At 41.4% G+C, this 22,978-nt stretch overlaps 3 protein-coding genes across 18 annotated transcripts in view; 1 reads left to right on the forward strand and 2 right to left on the reverse strand.

Moving 5' to 3' along the window:
- BIRC6 (baculoviral IAP repeat containing 6) overlaps positions 1-3,844 on the reverse strand; it is a 194,093-nt gene extending 190,249 nt beyond the window's left edge. For 9 of the 14 annotated variants that reach the window (XM_052806227.1, XM_052806226.1, XM_052806224.1 and 6 more), the window contains exon 1: positions 3,450-3,840. In XM_052806227.1, the coding sequence (XP_052662187.1) occupies positions 3,450-3,720 (271 nt within the window). In that variant the 5' untranslated portion in view covers positions 3,721-3,840. Of the gene's footprint in view, positions 1-3,449 lie in introns of all 14 variants that reach the window. The other 5 variants (XM_052806225.1, XM_052806220.1, XM_052806230.1 and 2 more) reach the window with 3 other exon arrangements.
- Positions 3,845-6,453: 2,609 nt separating this feature from the next.
- Positions 6,454-22,073, reverse strand: YIPF4 (Yip1 domain family member 4). Of its 3 annotated transcripts, XM_052805902.1 has the most exons (8): positions 21,843-21,927; positions 18,678-18,793; positions 18,118-18,271; positions 15,097-15,268; positions 12,797-12,874; positions 10,796-10,909; positions 10,302-10,403; positions 6,454-8,403 (listed from the first exon to the last, which is right to left on the reverse strand). In XM_052805902.1, the coding sequence occupies exons 2-8, from the start codon at positions 18,724-18,726 to the stop codon at positions 8,266-8,268; spliced, it is 807 nt and encodes a 268-aa protein (XP_052661862.1). In that variant the 5' UTR covers positions 18,727-18,793; positions 21,843-21,927; the 3' UTR covers positions 6,454-8,265. The 3 variants fall into 3 exon arrangements, with proteins under 3 accessions (XP_052661862.1, XP_052661861.1, XP_052661863.1); XM_052805901.1 differs by lacking the exon at positions 18,678-18,793 and having other exon boundaries at positions 21,843-22,073; XM_052805903.1 differs by lacking the exons at positions 10,302-10,403; positions 18,678-18,793 and having other exon boundaries at positions 21,843-22,067.
- A 626-nt stretch (positions 22,074-22,699) lies between these two features.
- The window catches only part of NLRC4 (NLR family CARD domain containing 4), a 103,212-nt gene continuing 102,933 nt past the window's right edge, over positions 22,700-22,978 (forward strand). The window contains 1 exon segment of the mRNA XM_052806652.1: positions 22,700-22,737. Coding sequence (XP_052662612.1) covers positions 22,700-22,737 — 38 coding nt within the window.

The raw sequence follows: 22,978 nt of genomic DNA on the forward strand, positions 1-22,978 counted from the left end.
AGTCACTCAAGATTATTCTGGAAGTTTGTTTTGATTCTTCAGTGGGGGGTTGTCTGGCTTTTTTGTTTTGGTTTTTTTTTGAGGCAGAGGAAAAGGCTCATCCTTAGTGCTGGATTTGAAGAATGATCATTCATGCTCTTTGGCCACTAGTGTTCAATGTGAAACTGAAAGCACACAAATATTTAAATGCCTAAGAGGGAAAATAAAGTACTTGATAGACTTGCATGACAGATTCAAAACTAGTCCTGACTAACCACTACTAGCAAACACGCAAATGCATAATATCCAGTAATCACAAGAATTGTCCTTGCACTCCCAGTCTGGTGCTCTGAAATGCATAGTGTGCATGCGACAGCCTTGGTAGAATAAAATGGACAACCTTGTGACCAGGTAAGACAAAGATTAATGTTAAAGGATCACCTGATTTTCCCCTTACGAATGGTATTCTTATTCACTGTCATGCTCCAGGCTGTTGCAAATGATCACCTGGCCCTCTTTAATAGGCCTACAGTGCCCATACAAGAAACAGTTAAAGATGATCACACACTTTCAAGAGAGATCTGATGAAGATTCAGTGTAGTATAATAATAATAATCATAATCCTTATTGGATTCCTACAGTTTGGACTGAGAAGAATAAACCCGGGATCATCACATACATCAGACCAATGATGTTCACATGAGAAACTGAAGCATGCAGACCAGAGACTACATCCTAATGCTTGGACCTGATCTGTAACTGAACTGTCTTTTGGCTGTGAATCTTCCTTCTTGCTCTTTTACACACCAAAGAGAGCAATCTGCATTTACGTTCTAACAAAGGCAACCTCCACTGCTCTACCAGATTCAGTATTCCACAGGTTCTCTCTTTTCACTGAGAATGAGCTCAAACCTTAATGTATTGCTGCAGTGAGCTGCAACTACAAATAAAAGCAACACTGAGGCCTGGTGGTGTTTCCTTTTCTCTGCCCCTCCCTTGATGAGGGATCCTTTTTCTTGCTCTGCTTTCTAGAAAGAGAGGCCTGCTATGTTTTGTTTTTCCTCGGTTAATGAGCAACAGCATTTCTGTCCAACATAAATCTTTCGGCAGGGCAAAAGACCTGCAGCCCTAATTACCAAGGAGGACAAGCAGTCTCCCAAGAGAAGCAGTTTTAGTTCCCAGGGACTCTATTTTTAATTATAGCACCAGAAGTCCCTGAAGCAACAATATCCTTTGACCTGTCATTTATGGCAGGGGAGGGAGCAGCAACAGAGCTGGTCTACAGGTCTGAGTGTCCAACTACTGCTACCTTACATGAAAAGAGCTAACATTGTACAGAGTGGCAGACATCAGAGAACAGCTGAATTCCGTTTTCCTCCTCTTCCCAAACAAGGGCTGAAGAGGGAGAGAACAAGAGTGAACACAGTTGCTAACAGCCCCAACAGACACCAACTGCTGAGATGAACCAGATTTCTGACAGGCATGCTGGTCACAATCTATAAGGACATTCATTTAAAGTTCCTTCAAACTAAACTAAGGTTATAATTTTTTTTCCAGTAATGTAATCATCAGCTATACTGCACAGATAAAATTTGGGTAGATTGCAAGCAAATCTGTTGTTTCATGTGAGGAGGAGTAGAATCCATCTTTTACAGTCATGCTGTCACAGAGAAGACTGACACTAAAGGAAGTATACAAGACTGAATGTATGTAACAGAAGCAAAGCAGTAAGTTATTTTTAAATAGTCAGTATTTAGGGGAGAATTGCCATTAGCATTCTGAATACTAAATCAAATCCCTTGCAAGGATTCTATCACAGAGAAGTGTAAAACACTTTGATTTACAGTTCACTTCTTTTTCTGTTCATGAGAATTAAACATCTCCTACATAGGCAACCAATTACAGATTAAGTCCTCGATTTATGCCCTCTTCATCCACAACTTAAAAGCAATTCTCAAATTCTGGCAATAGCTTGAAGAAAAGTAAAAAATGAAGTTGTTATTATTAACTTTAGGAGAGAGCACGATACAAGAAACGGAATTACAGAAGCAGTGATATCTGAATTCTGAACAAAGTGGGAAGCATCACACAAAAGTCTCATTTTCAATACAAGCAATCGACAACAAAAGCAGCTGACAGCTTCTTAATAATTCCACAAAACTTTCTTATTGCCCCAAACACCTAACCCTTACACTTTACAATGGACCAACTTTAACTTATGAAAGGAAATCACAGATTTTTGTCCTGTTCTCTTCAGTTTGACATTGTAATACAGGTGCTGGTTTTCAAGGTGAAAGTACACTCATTACCTAGACTATGGCACCTCCATACAATTCTTAACATTACTATGTCACATTCAGGTGGCAAACATCAACCCTTCGCTACCACCACTCAGCAAAGCTAGGTCTTATTAGTAACGCCCAACTATACAACTCTAAGGAGAATCTGAACGTGGAAACACACAACTAGTAAGAATTGTATCTTTCTAGGGCTGGTCTCACAACATACTAAATAAGCCCCCTGCCCCCGCCAATATTCTGACAAGTACCACAATTTAAGAACCACTAATGAACCGGGAACAAAAGCTGTTAACGGCATACGGATCTTTTGCTATAGAGCCAGCTTGTGAACAGTACAAAAACATCAATGGGCAATGAAGAAAGTTGTTTCGTGGTTATGGAGATGCTACAGTCTTAGCCTCCACAAAGTCAGTACATAATCGTGCCTCCTTGACATAATAGCAAGGATACTGTTACTAGCGCCAGAGAAAGTCAAGATACTCAGCAGCCTGAGGAACTATGCAAATACATATAAAAACATACCCTCAAATAACTTTATGAAGGGCTCTGATCTTAAATAATTCTGAGCTATGAGACAAGTGACACCTGTAAGAAATAAGCCTTCTTAACAAACCCAGATTAAGGCTCAAGAAATAAATTACTACAGCATCAGTTATCAACAAGAACTAGAAGTACACCTATCCCGCATAACACGTTTCTCCTAACCTTTGGAAGGTTCGACGTTATGTTATCCACAAGCACACCTAACAAACTAAAATAAAAAAATACAGCCCTGTACACTACAGGCTTCCATCCCGGTTTAATCCTTTAGTAACCACGCCAATACATTTTACAGAAGAAAAACGCCTGCGTGCTGCCCACACGAAAGTCTCTGACCCGAAGAGTAGGAACCGTTCGTGATTGAAAAACAAGAAGGGGTGAAAAAGAGCCAGGGGAACCCCCCGGCACCAAGGGCCTGAACCAAGCCCGGCCTCTCCCCCCGCGGAAACCCCTCGCCCGCCACTACACCTGTTTTCAGGCGAGCCTCCGGCCCGCCTCCCCCGCGGCTCCCCAGCGCTGCGATCGCGCCCCACAGCCGCCCCGGGGGCTGCCAGGGCCCGCTCTCCGCGTCCCCCCGCCGCCCGGGCCGCGGCCCAGGGCCCCGGCAGGCCGCGGGGGCCCCGCGCTCACCGTTGAGTGCCGACGCCTGCAGCGTGGCCCCCGAGGTGCCGTCGATGACTTTGATGGCGCCGCGAGCGGTCACGGCCAGGATGGCGTTGAGCGCCGGGTGGTAGCAGAGGCTGCAGAGACCGTCGGCGTCGCAGCGCAGGCAGCCGTCCCGCAGCAGTAGCCACTCGCAGGAGCCCGGCCCGGCCGACACAGGCCCGGGGCCGGGCCCGGAGCCGGGCCCGGCCGGCGCCGGCGCCGCCGCCGCCGAAGAGCAGGAGGCCACCGCAGCCATCTTCCCGGGCGCTGCCGCCGCCGCCCTCAGGACAAGAGGCCCGGGGGGAGCCGCTCACTGACAGTCCGTGGAGGAGCCGCCGCCGCCGCCAGTCACCATCCGGGTCCGGGGAGAGGGGGAAAGGGAGAGCGCCAGCGTGAGCAGGAAGTGACAGAACCGCGCCGGATGCGGAACCGACCGCCAGCCCTAACACTGGGGTGGGGGCGGGCTAGCAGCCGCTCGTCACGGAGGGGCAAAGAGGGGGCGGGGCTCCGCTGCGCGCGCGCATCCTGCGCATCCTCCTGCGCATCCTCCTGCGCATCCTCATCCTCCTCCTCCTCCGCCGCCGCCGCCGCCGCCCCTCCTTCGGGCGCAAAGAGCACCCGCCTCGTCGGTGGCCGTGGGCATAGTGCGCATGCGCGCGCGCCTCGGGGCGAGGCGGACAGGTGGGCCGGGAGCCTTTCCTCAGCCCGGGGTGCCTCGCTTCGGGCGGGCAGCTCAGCCTAGCTCAGCTCAGCCCAGCCCAGCCCAGCCCGGGCGGCGGCGGCGGCAAGCGAGGCCTGAGCGGGCCGCCTCCAGGAGTGCGGCGGTGCGCTGGACCTGGCCTGCGCGGCCTTGGCCCTGCCGGGAGAGGGCCGGTGCCCGGGGCCGGCGGGGGGAGGGTCTCTGCCTCAGGGTGGAGGGTTGCTCTCTTGTGAGGAGTCGGCGTAACTTCCCCGTCCTGGCTCCGTTTCCTCCAGGCCTTGAGCGCGGTCAGCTGGCCGTTGGCTTTCCCCGGCCCTGCCCTCGTCGCTGCCGCTCCGGACAACAACTGGGTCGTAAGCGGGCGCGGGCGTTTGCCGCCTTCCGCCTCGGGGAAACCGGAGTGGGGATTTATTTTTCGTACCCCGGCTTCGAGACTGGTTTTCTTTTTGTACTTGAAGAGCGATGTGAGAGAGCCCCCGTTTAAGTTGCCTCCAGCTTTGGTACCAAGTGAAAAAGCCGAAGTGCGAGTCTGCCACAGTTTCTTTTCAGAATAAACTGGGTCCTTGAGAAGGGTGCCCCTGGCCGCCCGCGGCGGAGGGAGGGGAGGCTCCTGCCTCCTTCTGTGGGCGGGATTGTTGCGGGGGGGGGGTGGGGGGTGTCCGCTTGTAAATGCACAATGGTTCCAGAATGGGGGTCTTCCCCCCCCCCCCCAAGAAAGTAGGAATGGAGTCACTGTACCCATGAAAGCATTTTCTTCTGAAGCAGTATTCACTGTGCTTCGACAATGACATACTAAAACCTTTTGTATTTTGTTGATATTTTCCCTTTTCACCCACTGGAATACCAATGCAGCTTGTACAGCTAAGCCTACCTGTAGGCATTATTTCATTTAAGTGACATGTTCTAAAATGTTTGAGAAAGCTTTTAGGCTAGTGACAGTCTTAAATATAACGAAGTTTCAAATATAATGTGGTTTCCTACAGAAGAGTATTTTTATTAGGACCCAAATTAGCACAGGCTGCTGTAGCAGGGAAATGATCCAAGAAATAGTGTCTGTGTAAAGAAAAAAAAAATAATAAAACCAAACCAAATGGGTATGTATGGCACCCAGGCTAATAAAAATTGTCCTGAGAGCAAAATAAGCAGCTTTTAAGCTTGCTTCACTACTTCAGGCAAAACATCAAAGATCAATAAGGGTAGCAACAAAACTTAAAGCAGATCTCAAGCAGTATGTTGTCTCCACATCAAAGCAATTGATTTCATATACTTTTCAAGTAGGTATAATTTTTCTGATAAACAACAGGGTATATCTGATGAGTAGGAGAGGGAGAAAGACATGTACATGTATGTGTACGTGTCTAGCTGCTCTATACAGATCATCCAAAGAGCATGTCTCATTAAGGTACAATACCCATGTCTACCGTGAAAAGAGGCATTGCATCTTGGAAAGGGAACTTCTGCTAGACAGATGTGCTCTAAGTTTCCAGTTTTGACAGACAGAAGTAGTACATAATCACAAAAACTCACAGCCTCAAAGCTTGAGATTGATAATGTATAGGAATATAGATGTGTCTTAATTCAGTAAATATAAATGAACTTCATACGTTCTGTAAACAAGTTTAATTCAAAATTTTTATAAAATACATCTTGTATTTACACACATACCTCATCTAAAAATATGAGTTTGTTGAATGCAAAGTTATTACAAACTATCAGAACCATTTGAGAGCTGTTGTACATTTCTTGCACAGCATATGCAAAAGGTGACCCTAGAGATACTAAGATTAAAAGGTGCAAATCTGCAATTGTGTACAAAATATGTACTATGTTAAGTGCTTATCTACATTGCATATTACACATGCGCCAAGTCTGTGGAAAGGAAGTTAAAACTGCAACTATAAATTTCACAGAACATTAGTATAGAGGAAATGAAGCTATTTGGAGATTAAATAGAACATTCTTGCATCCTTTGAATATTCATAGTCACTTCAGATGCACAGGAGCCATTATGGACATCTAATGACCAGCTATGCAAAGATGAACTAGGCTTAAAGCTCTCTGACAGCCTCATAACCTAAAAGTGTCCTTGCCCTTCATGATTGTGGTGATGTTAAACATGTATTCACAGGGTCTGGGTTGAGTCTTCTAATACTAATTGGATAGTCCTGTTAAAAAAGAAATATAAGTCATGAAAAAAAGAGATAAGACCAGATTATCATGCAAGATTCCAAAGCTAACATGCGCTTTTTTTTTTAATACACTGTAACTTTCATATTTTTTTTTAGAATGTAGAATGAATGCTCACAAAACACTTGCAGATAAGAATAAGCTGCTGGTATAATCGGTTTAGTACAACTGCAGTAATTCCACCAGAACTTCTGTAGAAGTAAAAAATTAGGTGAAAAGTCAATCGCTCTACCAGTTTTTCTCCTTTAATGTATTACAACCTAGAGTATTACATTACAATTTATGTCCAGCATCAACTTTAAGTAGTTCTGTTTAAAACCAACACAAGCATCCACCAGAAAAGCAGACTGAATAAGCTAAAGGTTTGTGGTAGAGTTGGAATTTAAATATATATTTTGCATCAGTAATGAGTGGTAAAAATAAATTACCAAAATGGGAAGTTACACAGTCTAAAAAGCTGAAAAACTACAGTTCTTATAAGGAAATATGTCCACCATGGATCAAAGACAGCCCTTGCTATTACCTTGACATGGTTGATTTTTTTTTTTTTTTTAATGCTGCAAATAATAAAGGCATGGGGAATGCTTTTTTTCTGTTACCAAAAAAAAAAAAAAAAAAAAGAAACTGGAGATCTATTTGGCAATACTAAATACTGAAGATTGCAAATGCCTAAGTTAGTACCATGCAAAATTAACTTCAGCGGACTTCCCTTGTGAAGAAACATTACCATAAGGACGATTACATAAGCAATCAACACAGTACACAGGAAATATTTAACATGTCATCACGTTATTACATAATCCTTGGATAGTCAAATTTAGCAAGACTGTAATTGTTACTAAGGCTGTAATTCTGCCTTATTTAGTGGAGGGAGAATCTGGCCTTACAAATCTTTTTTATTTCTCTTTACAAGGGATTAATAGTACTGGGGAAAAAAAAAAAAAATAGATGCATGTTAAATACCATGCTATTAAAAGCAAGACAGAGCAAGATGTTGTAAAACATAGTTAGGGAAGCATTATTTTTATTTTGTCATCATCAAATAACATTGTTTAAAGATCACACAAATTTGATAAATCATCTTTTTTTCTCCAACATTAAGCCAGTACTACATTTGAGAAAGGTGTTCACCCATTTCTCTGTAAATTCATACTTTTAAGTAAAATAATTTGATTCTCTAAATATGCATTTTAATTAACTATGTCACACAGTAAATATCTTGCTCCTTTGGTCAGAGATAGTAAATGAAGACTTCAAATACTTCTATCTTCAATTTTTAAAAACCCAACATACATCCTTAACCAAGGAGTATTTACGCTACACACAAGCCATAGATACAAAATACACAGTATATACATGTTTTGAAAACAAATTGGAATTTATAAAAACTCAGTAGCCAAATCAAAGTAATTGAGGCACTAAATTAAAAGTAGTATCTTCATGTCTTGATTATACAGACTATTCTGTGAACAATCAGGACTGTTTCATAAATATATATTATCTACAGAATTTGCTGTGCCAAAAAAGCCAGCTGTGTTTAAGCTCAAAAGAAAAATTGCACTTTGAGATTGTTACAGTTAACTTCTCATTTTTCTCCTCAAATATAGTAATCTGGTCCTAGTGCTTTTGGCACAGGTATTGAGTTGTGGTTTTGCTACACTTTCTTACAAAACACAAGGTTCTTTTATTTTGTTCATTAAAATCTGAAGAGTCTTAAACCTAGAACTTTGATACAAATCTATATAGCTACAATTGCTTCATTAAATAATATACACAAATATGCTCTTCGATCTTAAAACATCTTGACAACTGGATACAAAACAGTCACTTGTATTATCTCCGGTCTCCTTAATCTTATGCATTATCAGTCTGCAAATGAATAAAATATGGTCTCTGGCCACATCTTGCACTAGATCACACCCCAGTGTACAAGGACAGAAAATAAATGTATAATAAAAAGATTGGATAAATTAGAAGGGGTTTCTTGGTCTTGAATTCTTCTCCAACTAATAATGATGCGGCACTGTATGCAGCCCAAAAGACTCCAAACAACTGAAAAAGAAGATGAACAGTCTTAGCTGACACCACAAGAAAATCTCTCCAAATACCAAGATAAATATCAGTTCATCTCTCAATATAATTAAAAAGAAACCCCTCAAAGAATTTTTGGGGGAAGAACTCCACACACACATAAAACAAATATATTAAGCATTTTCATTTAAGTTTAGAGAACTATTTAACAAATAGGCATGTTATTTTCATTTGAGACATTTTTATTCAAGTGAGCAACTAAGGATCTACAGTAAGTTTTCTCTATTGTAAGACATATAGATACCATAAAGCAAGCCATAAGCTTACATACACCAATAATTTGAAACTTCACTGGATTAGTAACTTTTCTTTCTACCTTGACTGTCCCCAACTATTAACTCCTCTCTTTCTTAAGCAAAAGAGTTACTATACTTGACTCTTCCTCCTACAATATATACCAGAGGGTTAAATTACCATTTTTTATTTCAGGATTCATCTGGCTTATAAGCTTTTCTTTAATTATGGTACCTCCACCTTCAAGGTAACTGAACCTCACATTCCTATTCCTTTCAGGTGCAGTGAGAACCCTGCCAAAGTACAATCTGTACCAAAACCTATATTGCTTACTAAGTTAAGAAAGAACCAGTTTAAAAGACTGGTAGAAAGTAACATTACTTATGAATATCTACTATGTTGTATGAAGTTACCATGCATACTTTTAAAAAAAATGTCTTGAAGTCAGTGAACTTGACTCAAACCTCAAGCTAACAAGGTTATAGCAAAAAGTAATCAGACATTATTATCCTTTAGCAGCACCTTGAATATTAATAAAAATGGAAAAATACTTAAAACTGAGTGGCATGCAAAAACACTGTAATCTTCTGCAAAACAGAAGACCAAAGAGGGCAGCCATAATAGGACCCCAGCAAATAACTTTTTCCACAGTTTTGTCAGAGGAGCTGAAGCCGCTTGAGGGATTATGTGGCCAGTTCAACAGCCGTTGTAAAAAAAAAACCAAACAAACAAACAAACAAAAAAATTTGCATGTGATTGCATACTTCTGTTCTTGCTGCCTAACCCAGGACTGCAGAGATGGACAAGAAGGACAATCAAAATCATGACTGAATTCCCTAAGATACATTAGGAAAATTGCAGCAATTATAACAATTGAGGTGCATTACTTGAGTAGTTTACTTTGCTGATTGCAGCTGGAAAAGAACTGACTGGAATTTCACTATTTCACTGTAAGTTCCCCAACTTTAGGACTGTGAAATATTTCCCCAAGCACAGAGCTCTCAAGCCATAAGAAGTAGTACTTGTCACAGCATAAGTAGTATTGGCCATATGGGGCTTGTCCTGCATTTTCACACTAATGATGCAAAGGTAAGAACCTTGCACAGATTCTCCCTGAAGTAAATGTAAGACTGTTAGTAGTAATCAAGTAATAGAGGTTTCATTAACATGTATTTATTTTCAAGTCATATTATTAGTTAACTGCCAAATTAATGATTTGCTTTCTGACTGTACCACTTAATAGTAATTGCTGTGTTTGTGATTTGTTAACTTGCAATTTTGTTATTTATTATACACTTTAGTTGTACTTCAATTATACTGTTTACCAGCAAGTTAAAAGCACAGAAAACAATCAAATCAACAGAACAAGAACTCGAAAAGCATACAGCTTAGCTAGTAACAGAATTTTCTCAGTCAACCTTTCCAAAAGTTCAGCAATAACTTCAAAGGCTACCTAAAAGGGCTTTAAGAAGTACTGGAAGTGTTCAGGAACGTTATGTAGTTCTGGGATCTTTCAGGGAACATTGCTAGTTTCATAAAAGGTGTCCAGCCACAGGTGGTATCAGGCCAGTTATTCTTGCTTTGTGCCTTACATTCCACATCTGTAAAATCAGAACAATACTTACCTTCTCTGCAAAGGGTATTGAGAGCTTTGTACTGCTACCACTATGGGAAGGTCTCAGAACAATGACTAACGTCATATTCATGCTGCAGTAACTAAAAATAAACTGGATGATGGGGGAAGGGATAGAACAGCTTATTTTCAGATTCTTCATTTTGAGGTTTATTTATGCATCCTCTTCTCAAAATGATAATCCTATTTATTTTTAATGCAGCTATTATAGCACAGCAAAATATTAAACAGAAGCTAACCTGATATCAACAGGTGTTGTTATAGCAACAGCACTGTATATCCCCAAATACTCAAAAGAAACATTTAGAACAGAATTCGCTTAGCAGTCATGTTCACCAGGCTAACCAAAAGGATCACAGAGCTCACATTGTAGCTCTGAATATTTTGACACAGTTACATTGTCCTGAATAGATTAATACTTGAAGTGTTAGGAAAGTGACTTAAAAATAACTGTAAACAATTCTCAATAGACAATACTGAACTTACTTTTATTAGGGTAGAAACAACTTCAAATGATCCAACCACCAAAAGTACAGGTGCTATGACAATGAGGGGAAGTAGGGAATATCCTATCACACCAAGAACCTGGCCATAAGCAACCTGAAATTTTCAAGCACATAAAACCAAGGTTTTTAGTACTCTATCTTTGTGACCAAACAGACTTTGATCTTGTTATAACAGTATGAATAGCGATAATAATGTGTTAGGTATTAATGAAATTTCAGCTAAAGGAAGCTTGCTAGTACGAAAATTGTTTTTGCATGCTACCCCCTAGAATTTTGTAATTAATCATTCAGTTCTCTTAGAAATGCTGCCTTCATTTTTATTTTTTTTTTAAACACTATAAATGACAATTTTATCACTTCCAAGGCAAGTATTTACACAGGTTAAAATATGTAATTCCACCCACCCCTCACATTTTCATGTTCCGCCTTAAGTGGTTCTCAACTGCCACTCTCCATGGAGTGTACATATGATACCCAGGAGCACAGAACTAGAACAGACCTCTCAGTCACTAGCTGTAGTCCTGGCTGTCATAAGCAGCAAAGATGTAATTTTCTGCATTAACATACTCATATCCATGATACATAAATAAATATATAAAGCACATGAATGCTTTTGGCACCAGTGGAAGACCTAGAACCTGATGCCTCTAAGGCACAGAAATCTTCTAATTTCCAGTTGAATTTATTATGACTATCTTAAACAGATTTATTCAAAATACTTCCATAGCTGGTTTTAGCTTCATGGGGATTAAAATGTCTGATTCTCCCCTACTACAGTTTGAAATGTTCCTGGGTCCAGCTAGGCTTCTTGGATTTAACAGGAAAACTAGTGGCAAGACAAGTGACCATCTTGCAAGCAATCTCTTGTGGCTGTTGATACTTCAGAGTGAACTGTGCAGACCTATACTTTCTCCCCAGTTTATACATTCTGTTAATTTCACATTTTGAGCCACAAAACAGATTGATTTAAGGGCATCTGGATTATGCTGGTATGCAGAAATACCATGCAACCACATTTATAAAAGCTTTTTCTTTCAAAACAGTGTTCACACAAGAAGATGCTAGCAATTATGATTAAAAGGAAAATCTAAAAAAATTAAAGTAAATGTAAATAATGTAGGAAGTCTGCAACACCAGTTCATCATTAATGCAAGATGCATAGTAAAAATACAAAAAATCAAGTATCACTGAATATTTAGCTCTTCACAACACAGTTCAATGCATTTTATGCTGCGGAGCCATTTTAAGAAGTTTGTACCCTCCTGACTGTTCCACTGTAGCTGCCTGTGGGCCTTGCTGTAAGTCATTTTTTGTTGTTTACACCCGAATCACTTAGTGACTCAATCTGTAAACAGCTCAAACAGCTATTCCAACCCTGCTGGTGCAAGCAGCTGGAGGGAGCAATGTAGGCCAGAACTTCAATTGGCTTTGCAGTTGGAGAACATGCGCTGACTTTCATCTTTTAAGGGGTCTGAACTGCATCAGGCCAAGGATGAAAACAAACACTGGTGGGTGCTCTACCCACAAGGACATTATACAACTGCAGCTAGCCCCATTAAAAAAAAAAAAAAAAGTTTAAATAAAGGGCAGCACAAGAGCAGTGCAAAGGAGGAGAAAGGGTCCCATTTAGCTCAGTGACTGAAAAATTGAAAGCACTTGTCCCTCAAGAATGGACTTCAGTTCTGGATCACAGGCACCTGTTAGAATTTCTGGGATTCATAGTACAAATTTCCAGATTGTTTATCACATCCAGCACACCATCCATGACACAGAAAGATTAGCTGACCATGTCTGTATTTCAGATTTTATTTTGGAGGCCAGGAACCTGAAATGTAGACATTACACTTACCAACTGCATCCATTCTTAGTTGGCTACAAGGTCCAAAGCCAAGCACCAAGAAAACCCAACTACTACTGAAAAAAGTAGCCAAGAGACTTTATATTACCTCCCCCTACGTCCTTTTTGCATATGGGTACTTACTTCTCCTCCAAGAACCCTGGCCAGTAAAAAAATTGTCAAGGATCCAAATATCCAAATAGTTATAATCCAAGACACAACCTTAAGAGATAAAGAACAATTCATTTATATTAATCATTTTCATTGTGAGAAAGGAAAACTCATCTCTATTAATCACTTTCACTGCAGTCAACGATTTTATTATGCAAAACTGAGTTCTGAATTGCGGCAAGAATAGTTTTTACTTAGTATCACAATGCAACTTGAGAATAAAATTCAGAGGTTACATTTACAGAATCATATTAATGGTAAGTTTGGTGAACATGAAATGCATGTGCAATGTTTTATGAAAGTATTGTAATATTGTAGCAGAGTAGGAAGAGTTTAGTTAAAACTACAGCTAAGACCACCCTAGCTAAATGTCTTCACATCCTGCCTATTACAAAACGTGGGCTCAGACAACTTTTAAAAGTCAGGCCAACCAACACAAGGAGTTGGAATTCTGCTTCTTTCATCCATAAAGACGCCACTTTATTCTTTACTCAAACTGAGAACGCTCAGAAGAAGACATAGAACTTTAACCTTGATGATTACAACCTAACAAACAGCCCCAGACTCCTGGAGCAAAGTCTGTCATTTTTTCTTGCTTCTTTCATTATTTTCTTCTTGCTTCTTTCATCGCTCTGCTCTTAAACTGAAGAAGAAATCTTAAAATCATTCTCTGGCTTAACAGAACCTTCAAAGTAACTTAGCTATTCTTGGAGTTGGGCCACTGGGAGGATTAGAAGTGAAGCTCTCCCTTTTGAAATACCTTTTTAGAAGGCAACAAAAGTATCAGTCCAGTCTCTGCATTTCCAAATGTACAATAGCTGACCTTAGAAGTGAAGTTAGTACTCAATTGAATATTTTGCTTAATTAAAAGTTCCAGATTCCCAGAAGAATCAAATAGGGGAAAACCAGATAAAAACCACAGCACAACTTAAAAAGAATAGATAAATATAACAGCTCTATGCTATTTGTGAAAATAGCACATGGCCTCCTTTTACTTCCTGCTTTCTTCCACTGTCTAAAAGAAGAGGACCAGATTAAAGTCTTAGAGCTGGACTGCTCATCTTTCTCCAGCTTACAACCCACCATTCAGTTCATCTAGTCTAGCTGCTGTCAGTCATTCTGTTGCTGGCTACTAGCTTTCCCTTCTCACACATGTACAGCACTCTTGCATTGGTATAGTAAATCCACTGTTCCTAAGAAACATCAGGCCTACTTTTCAGGTACAGTAGGTACATGAACTGCAGAAGGTAGTTTATCTGTCATGGGATCAAGGAATGGTCCTTGCTTTACCTAGGAGACAGCTAAGTGGTCCACCAAGACGACTTGAATAATACAGTGGTTTAGTCTACACACTTCAAGTCTCATAGAAACAAGATACCGAGAATGAGTTCTCAGTCAGCATTTGGTACACCATATGGAAGCCAGAGGTCGCAAAAGGAATGATTTTATCACACCATTCACAAAAATCCTTGCATAAGCACATTCTGCTACTTTACATATGGCTTATTGCTATACTACATTGTATTTAAAACAACTGGAACAACACATATAGTCATAAAGATTTCTGAAGCAGGATCACCTAGGATCACATTCAAATTGTGACTATAAATAATACCACTTCTCTATTTCAATGTGAACTTAAAGAAAAAAAGCTAATGGTGTTTAGGGAGGCCAATTAAATCTGCACAATGCCTCCGAATAGCTATTCAGCCTGGAGTTCAAAAGGAATTATGGAAAAAGTCTATTGACCAGAGGAAAGTTATCTGATTGTAACTGAGCAGGGAGGACAAAATAGCAAATGGCTCTAATGAAAACTAAATATACCAGATAAAGCAGTGATATTGTATGAATTAAACAAGTAGCTTTATTTGTCAGGAAATTAAAATTCATGGCATCCAAGCAAATATTACTAAAAAATGTTATGGAAGAACAAAAAGCACGTTAACAAAAGGTCACAATTAAAATGGAAAGATTCACTAATATGACTATAAACCCATTAGTATCAATCTGTTTCCTCTAGAAACCACATCTTTCCTTTGTTGTACTGTATAAAAATAAACCTGACATTTCATCATGATTAACTTATCTGTGGACTATTTAATACATTTCTTACTGCTGTCTTTCTACATATTAAATTGAGAGACAGCATTTGAAATGCTTTGCATTAGTATGTGAAGAAAAGACTTTCTACCTATGTGAGAATGCAAATTACTCAGCAATCATGCCCCAAAATTTAGCTTAGATTTCTTTTTAGGTAGAAGGCTTACACCTACCTTAAATTGTCCATATAATGAAATCATTGAGAAGAAGAGGACAACTGCCAGAGGACCCCAAAAGTCTGGATTGTCTCTCACTACCTGCCTATTAAACCCAAGGGATGGCATAGGCATCAACACACATCGAATTTTGTAGTAAATATCCTTCAGATCAATGTCAAGTTCTTCCCTGAAATTGTAAAGCAAGAGAGCATTACTGTACACCACAGTAATGAAGTGGAGCATAAAAAATAAGCACAGGGACAAACAGTAGGTTTACAGAGCAAGTCTCCTGTCACCCATAAGGCTTTCTGAAGCCATAACTAGCAAAAGAACAGTTCGTCCACAACAAAGCAACACCATACCTTCATCCCACATTCAGTAACTGGTGTGACACAGTTAGATGTATTTAGTTACTTAAAAATCAATTACATGACTGAGAACAGAAAACATACACAACATACCCTAGCAGCCTACATTAAAACAGTAGATCTACTTTCCGACATGCAGGAACACATGACACATTCATACCCTCGTAACTACTTAAAAGTCAAAGACATGCATACACAAAAGTAGGATGTCGGTGTATTCCTGTGCTGAGCAGTTTGCCATGAGCACACTTATTATGGAAACATTTTACTTCAAATTCTACAAGAAAGAATACCCTTACATTCACTAATCCCAAACCATTCAAAATACACCAGGTAAAAACAATTTTTTAAAATAAAATGGGGTTTAATTTGCTTCAACAACAGTAGTCTTCTGCAGACAAGTTTATGCCAATTGTTTAATTACTGGGTAAAAAAAATAAATAAAAGTCAATTAAATTAGCGATAAATTTTGTCAACAGATCGTGCTTTTCTCCAATTGCCTTCTCTACTCCCTGCTACAAACTATCTGTAAGCAGCTACAAATTGACCACAAGACTCTTCTGGATAGGAGACTCTTGACTCTTCACTGGTACATCTTGCCCTGATTATCCTAGCATGAAGGGAAGGAATCAGACTTCCCAAGTAACAGGCAAATCCACTTCTTTAACTTTATGCGTGGAACCTTAAGACAGAACTGTACACTAGTGTTTTCCTTATGCAGTCATGACTGAGGAGCTCTGAAGAGTTGCAAGAGACTTCCCGGCAGATATCCCTCTGCTCTACATTTAAGAGCACAATGGAGAAAGATGTAGAATCATATCCTAAGTCCATTCATGAAAGTTTTGTACAAGGCTTTGATTTATGGCTTTTTTCCTTAGAAAAGCTGAAGCAAGAAATAAACACAAAGACATGATTCACCACAATTTCTCTTTTAAAAAAAAATTAAATACTGCTCCTTGAGTCTCTCAAGGCAACTTCAGGATTGCTATTACTGAAGCTATTTCAGAACTGGTATTACTAACCTGTGACTAAACAACAAAAATTGTTCTTTAACACATCCCTGAATCTAAGGAGTAAACTAGAAGCATCTATTTTCCTGTGTTTATCTAAACAGGATGTAGCATTCCTACATTTTATTCTGAAGACTGTGCAACACAAATATTTCCTGTCTTGAAATAATTCTTTGTCACCACCTAGTGCTTCTGACAGTTTCTTACTTGAATAAACAGTCTTTTGCATGAAGCTGACAGCTACCTCACCTAAGAAGTGATGGTAGCTGTAACAGGAAACAAGTGTCTGGAGTAAGGCTGCCCAATGAGAAAGGGAAAAAAAAAAAAATCTCACGCTATTGAACACTTGCACGGTAGCACTGCATTGGTGAACTTCCCTTAGCTGGCTGCTATTCTTTAAATCCTTAGTAGGATTCAGGCTACAAGGCTTCGTTACAGCACATGTTCTGGGAATAATCACAACTGCACAAAAACTGCTACATGAAAATCAGATCAAGGTCTTCTCTGTTAGGACAATTACATTCATCCTGTTTACCGCAAACTGATCATTTTCCTGGCATGTTCTCCTCGCTCCCAGCAATCAGCAGCTTAGAACACCTAGCTGTCTTTGAATCACAAACTTGGTTTTTGTGGTACAAAAAGTTACACAGAAGTGGGAATTCATATGTTGTCACCTCAGTACACCATTCTGTTTCTTAATTAAAAGTTAGAGGTTTACAGAACAATTATTCCCACACAGAGCTACTTCCGCACACATCAATTTAAAGTACTTTTCAAGTAGCAGTTTCATTATTAAGCTCTCCAGGCATCTGTTCCCTCCCAACACTCTCATTTGAGTTCTCCAGAGTACTCTCCTGCTCACTCCATTTTTTTAAAGCATCTTTATCTTTAATTCACACTGGAAAACACTGAGACACTGAGAATGAAGTTGCTTAGGTGCAGAACAAAGACTACAACCCAGGCTGCCTGACTCACAGTGTAGTAACCTTAAGATACAAACCTTCTTCAGCCAACCATGTTTCTGTGAACATAACAAGGTATGTAGAGATTTTCAGTTTTAAGGACATTTTTGTCTTTCAACACTAACACCCTTTTAATCTAGCTTTATAATATAAGATAGCATCAATGATAATAAAGTTTGTGCTACCTTGCTTCTAGCATCCATACTGTAATGAGCATCATTCACAATACTTTTACTTCAGAGTAACTGACAGAATTTACTTAGATTTACATAACATAAATCTTTCCACAGGATTGTCTTAGCCTCTGATTCTCTGTCAGCATTAAGAAACTCACAACATCAGCGCAAAACATAGAAAGAATACAATCTAATTTTTTAAACCATTACAAGATCAACAGATAAGAGCAGAAAAGCCATAAAAACTTTATACTTATAGAGATTAATAAAACTGCATTTTACCTCCTCCTTCCTTCTTCCCCTACAGTGAATAACAAGCCTCTCTTTTACACTAAAAATAAAACCCATAATGACAAACAATGTTTTCATTCCTGCCAAAGAAAACACTCATTGGTCAAGTAATTTGTCAAACAGAATTCTAGTCACAGCAAAAGGCTGTGGGACAATTTGAGAGGCTACAATTTGTTTGTTTGTCCTACACAGCTAATAAAGATAGATACCAAAAATAATTAGGACATACAGGAGTGGCTTGTTATCTTCTGGGTCATCATCTTCCACTTCTAGAAGCCAGCCATACCCTCTCTGTCTTAGGAATGTAGTAGCAGTAGATTCTTTGATGAATTCTCCTCCAAGATTTAGCTTAACATCTGGAGTTGTTATGGAGCCACTAAGATCTTAGAGAAAAAGGGAGATAAAAATACACCTTTTTATGTCTTGCCAAAAGCCATTTGATTTCAAAAGTACTGGAAGATAAACAACAGACATACAAAGCTACATGTGCTGGTCATCACCATGAAATATTCGAAGTTAAAATTACACTTTAACAGATACATAATTTGAAAGGGTACTTCTGGGTTTAATGCAATAGTAACAATGTTGGGTTAGGTCTCAAATTACCAAGTTTTAGCTTCTAGATGGAACTCTTGTTTGGATGACACAGTGTTATGGTATGACAGAAAGGCTTCAATTTGTGCTTTATCATTAAGCATTTAAAGGCATAAAAGGAGTTAACTAATGAAAGTCTCATCATACTGTAAGTTGTGGATTATTTATTTTATTTTTTTGCTGACCATACTATACCTCTTTTGGAGCCCATTTCTGCACAGTGGCATTGTTTCAGCCAAACCATTCTCTGCTTTTATGTCCAATTTTTCATGAAAGGAAAACATTTGTAGAAGTTTTCATTTGTAGCCTGCCTTTAATACAGGTGAAAATGTTAGGAAAAAAAAATATTATCAGAGATCCTTAGGCTCCAGCCAATAAGAAGAGACACAAGGAGTTCTCATCAATATACTATGATCTTGCTCTGCCACAGTACTAAACAAAACAAAGAGCAACTTATGTATGTTCTGGCTGTGTCAAAGTCAGCAATAAATGTTAATTTTATTCTCTCATTGTATGCAGTTATATACAGGTGAAAAATACAAAATAGTAACTGAAAATATATGAAGCAACTTGAAGAAAGAAAAAAATATAGAAGAGGGAAATAATTATTCCCTTAGGGAATCATGGATTTCCATTGTTTGCTAAAAAGGAAAAATGCAAACAGAAACATGTAAATTTTTTCTACAGACCTTATTACAAATACATAGAGAAACAAAAAAAATCTCTTCTCATCCAGCACCTTTTCACTTCACCAAAGAAAATCTTATTTTGCCTTTCCGTTGTTGTGTGTTCCTCACACAAAAAAGTTCCTAGGCACAGATTTCCTATAACACCTAGCTATAGCAAGTATTTCTGAAACACGTACTCACAGAGGCAAGTCAGGCAATATTTGTAGATTACATTTGTGACATCTTCTATCAAAACACAATGTAGTTTTATAGAAACAACATTTGTACAGTGACAGAATGTCACACAGTCTTTAGCCAGCATATGTGAAGTGTTCACTGATCACTCAGTATTACAATTAATTTAACAGAATTCTGCTTACCAAATCAGATTGCTAGGCCACTCAAATTTAAGCTCCTCTATAAATGCTTTTCAACCATTTTGTTACCACGAGAGTTAATGATCCATTGCTTTGATTCATGGAACACCATCTGCACAGAATCCTTGTAAAGATCACTGTAACTTTAAAGGAATTTCCCTTGCTCCTTTCAGTATCAGCACACATACCCTGTTCTCAACAGACACAAGCAAAACCTTCCTCTGTTGTTTACAGAGGGAGGAAAAAAGAAAAATGTATTCTTGATGCCTGGACATCAAGGTAGAGAAAGCCTCAGAAGTTTTGTATTGTCAGTGGGACCCTTCTGTCATATTTGTTTATGCTACAACATAACACTTCTTTGCAAGGAGAGGTTCTTTCTACTCTTTGTGCACAAATATGGCTGTCAAAACAAGCAAATACAACAGTCCAACCAGTCATTTATTTCTCCCTTCTCAGTGACCGCTGAAAATCCATCCTGCGGCAGGGAAACTTCTACACAAGTCTTATTTACCAAGACTCCTTTTAGCACTTGGCGATTGGTGAATACCTAGAGGCACACTTTTTAATCATGAAACCTATTAACATGATCTTAAGTCTATTTTGCAAGACATCTCAGGTAGGACATAAAGGTGCAGAAACCAAGGAAAAAAATCCACCACCTCATCTTCTATAGACTGCTTTGAATGAGATGGTTAACAGCAAGCCAAGTGCTGAAGAATCTGCCAAGAATTGACGCTGGATAGAGAGAATTAGGGTGCCTTCACTGCTACTGCCTCAGGCAGAACACCACAGAAGCAAAACTGAGGTATCTCACATGCCTCATTTCAACCAGGCATTGTGGAAAACCAGCTTTCAAGGCAGTCTTTGCTCTCAATTTTGAAAAAGCAGTACAGGAGGCAAAAAAAATTCCCAAACAGTCTGTTCTTTCTACCATATCTGTCCAGCTAATTGAGAACACCTCTCCAGCACTCCTTCCTCTCATGGAAATAAGATGGGAAAATAAAACAGCTTGTACTTTTATATTTCATATGGATTAAGATTTGGGAAACAAATAGAAATTAGAGTGCAACGTGTAGTATTTTAATTTAAAAATATCAAGCTGTTTAACTTTGCTTATGTTTTTGTTTCTTAGGGTACCTCTATGCAGCACTCTGCAGACAGGACTACACTTGAACAGGCAGGAGATCTTGCCTTGCTTGTGTTCATAAAGAACACAGAGCTGAGTCCAATTCCATACCTCCTACTAGACAGGTGGCTGTATTGGATTGGGTTCAGCATTGCTCAACAAATGCTTCCAGAGGGAATCCAGAGAGTTTCCACTCAGAGGTACGTGGATCCTTTTTCAGACCAAGGTGGAGAAGAAAAACAAAACAGAAAAAGAAAAACCCCAACCCAACAAAAAGCCACAGCCGAGACTGTACCTGTTGATTAGTACTCCTTGTCAGAAGGACTGGGAAGTTCACCAAAGAACAGGTATTCTACAGTAGTTTTTCCAATTCAGTAATTCTCTTCCAGGGTGGGGCACAGGAGTCAGGATTTACACGATTCCCTACCCCTGTCCACAATTACAACAGTAACTAAATACATACATAAAGTAGAGTGCTTGTTGTTTAAATGGGTAGAGCCCAAAAGATCATTCTGCACCAAAAGAATTTAGCACAACGTTGACTCTTGTATGTTCATTTTCACAGTCTTAAGGCAGATCTTCACGGCATGCTCGTACACTACTGCTATTTGTGCAGCAGTCAGGCAGCAGGCCACACTTCACCCCCTAAACTACACGCAGAGCTTCTTTCCCCCGCCTCGTTACTGCGCTGAAACGAGACACGGCACAGAGACTTTGGCACAGCATTACAGCGAATGTGAACATACGGTACAACCCTCGGTAGACACCAAACTGCGCCTCCAGCAACGTGGGGAAAGAGAAGCGCTTGTCACGGTTATGGCAGGTCGCCGGGCACAACCTCGAATACGGCTTTCGGAGAACCCGAGAAACGGCGCAGCGCGGCCGGTCCTGCCACGCCGGTGCTTCCGCCGCGCGGGTAACGCAGCTGCTCGCACTCGCCGTAAGCGCCGCTCCCGGCACCCCGCTGCCGTCCCGGGGCCGCGGCCCTCGGGCTGCGGCCACTCCGCTCCGCCTCCAGCCACGCCACCAACCTCGGGGGCCGAGGGGTGGGGGGGGGCGGGGAGGAGGAGGAGGGCGAGGCTGGCACCTCTTGCCTCAGCGGCACGGCAGCCACCCGCTCCGCGGGGGGCCTCGCTGAGCCCTTCTCTCGAGAAGGCGGGAGCGGCCCCAACCGCGGCCCCGCGCTCACCTTCGGCGTCTGCCGAGGAGACAAAGGTGAAGTCCCCGTTGCTGGGCGCATAGAGCGGCGGCTGCTGAGGGCCTGGGGGCTGCATCTCCCCGCCCTCCGCGGGGGCTGCGGGGCCGATGGGGGCAGCGAGAGGCGAGAGGGCACCGGGGCCTGGGACCTCCCCGGATCGCGGCGGCGGCCGGCACCCACAGCACAGCCGCCTCACAGGGCAACAACAAGCGACACCGCCCCTCCAATTGGCTGCTTGCAAGGCGCGCCGTGATTGGCCGCCGCAGGGCCACGGCTGACTGGCTCCCCAGCTCTGTCTCGAGGAGTGAGGCTCCGATATAAAGCTCCTCCTGATTGGACGAGGCACGACCTGGCTGGCGGGAGGAGCTCTGGCGGTATCCCTCCGCGCACCCCGCCGAGGGCTGGCCTCGCCTCCTGCGGCATCGTCCGGCCGACGTCGCACGGCGACGTCCTTCCCTTCCGCCCCCCGCCCTTCAGGGGCGGCCCGCCTGTGCTGCGTCTGCTCCCCGTTGCCGTTGGCATTCGTCTCCGGGCCGCCCGCGCGGAGGCCCTTTTTGGCGGCGCACAGATGCGGTGCTGGGCTGGGGTTTGGGGCTGCAGCCCAGAGATCGATCCCCACCGGTTGCCGGGCTCCTGAACAGGCCCCTTTGCTAGTGCCCTGTGCTATTTACATTGCGAGACCTGTGGGTTACCACCGTACCGGGTCGGTACGGTACTTGAACGCCACGACAAAAGGTAGCCCCGGGAAATTCACTACTTTCAACCCCCTCCAACCCCCCCCCCGAAAAAAAAACCAAAAGTATTCTTCCAGCAAGTGCTTCTCGTGGAAGGCCGGCTGGCAAGACCATATGAAAAACGAGAAACGGCCCTCTGATGGTGCTGGCTGGTGGGTGCAGGAGCTGCCGTCATCATGATGGGCAGTATTCAAGATAAGATGCCAGATGTTGTAGTCCAGTGTGACCTCCCAGAACTGATCTGAAGGCTGATGGCAGAAATTCGGCGTCTGCAGCACCCTGGGATGACAGCTTCACCCCCTCACAGCCATCTGCAAGTTTTCCTGGTTGTCTTCCACAAGTTTTGTTCATCTATGTGGCCAATGCCCTCTGCCTGCCCCCACCTACCAACTG

Source organism: Harpia harpyja, chromosome 13 (assembly GCF_026419915.1).
Source record: "Harpia harpyja isolate bHarHar1 chromosome 13, bHarHar1 primary haplotype, whole genome shotgun sequence".
NCBI lineage: Eukaryota > Metazoa > Chordata > Aves > Accipitriformes > Accipitridae > Harpia > Harpia harpyja.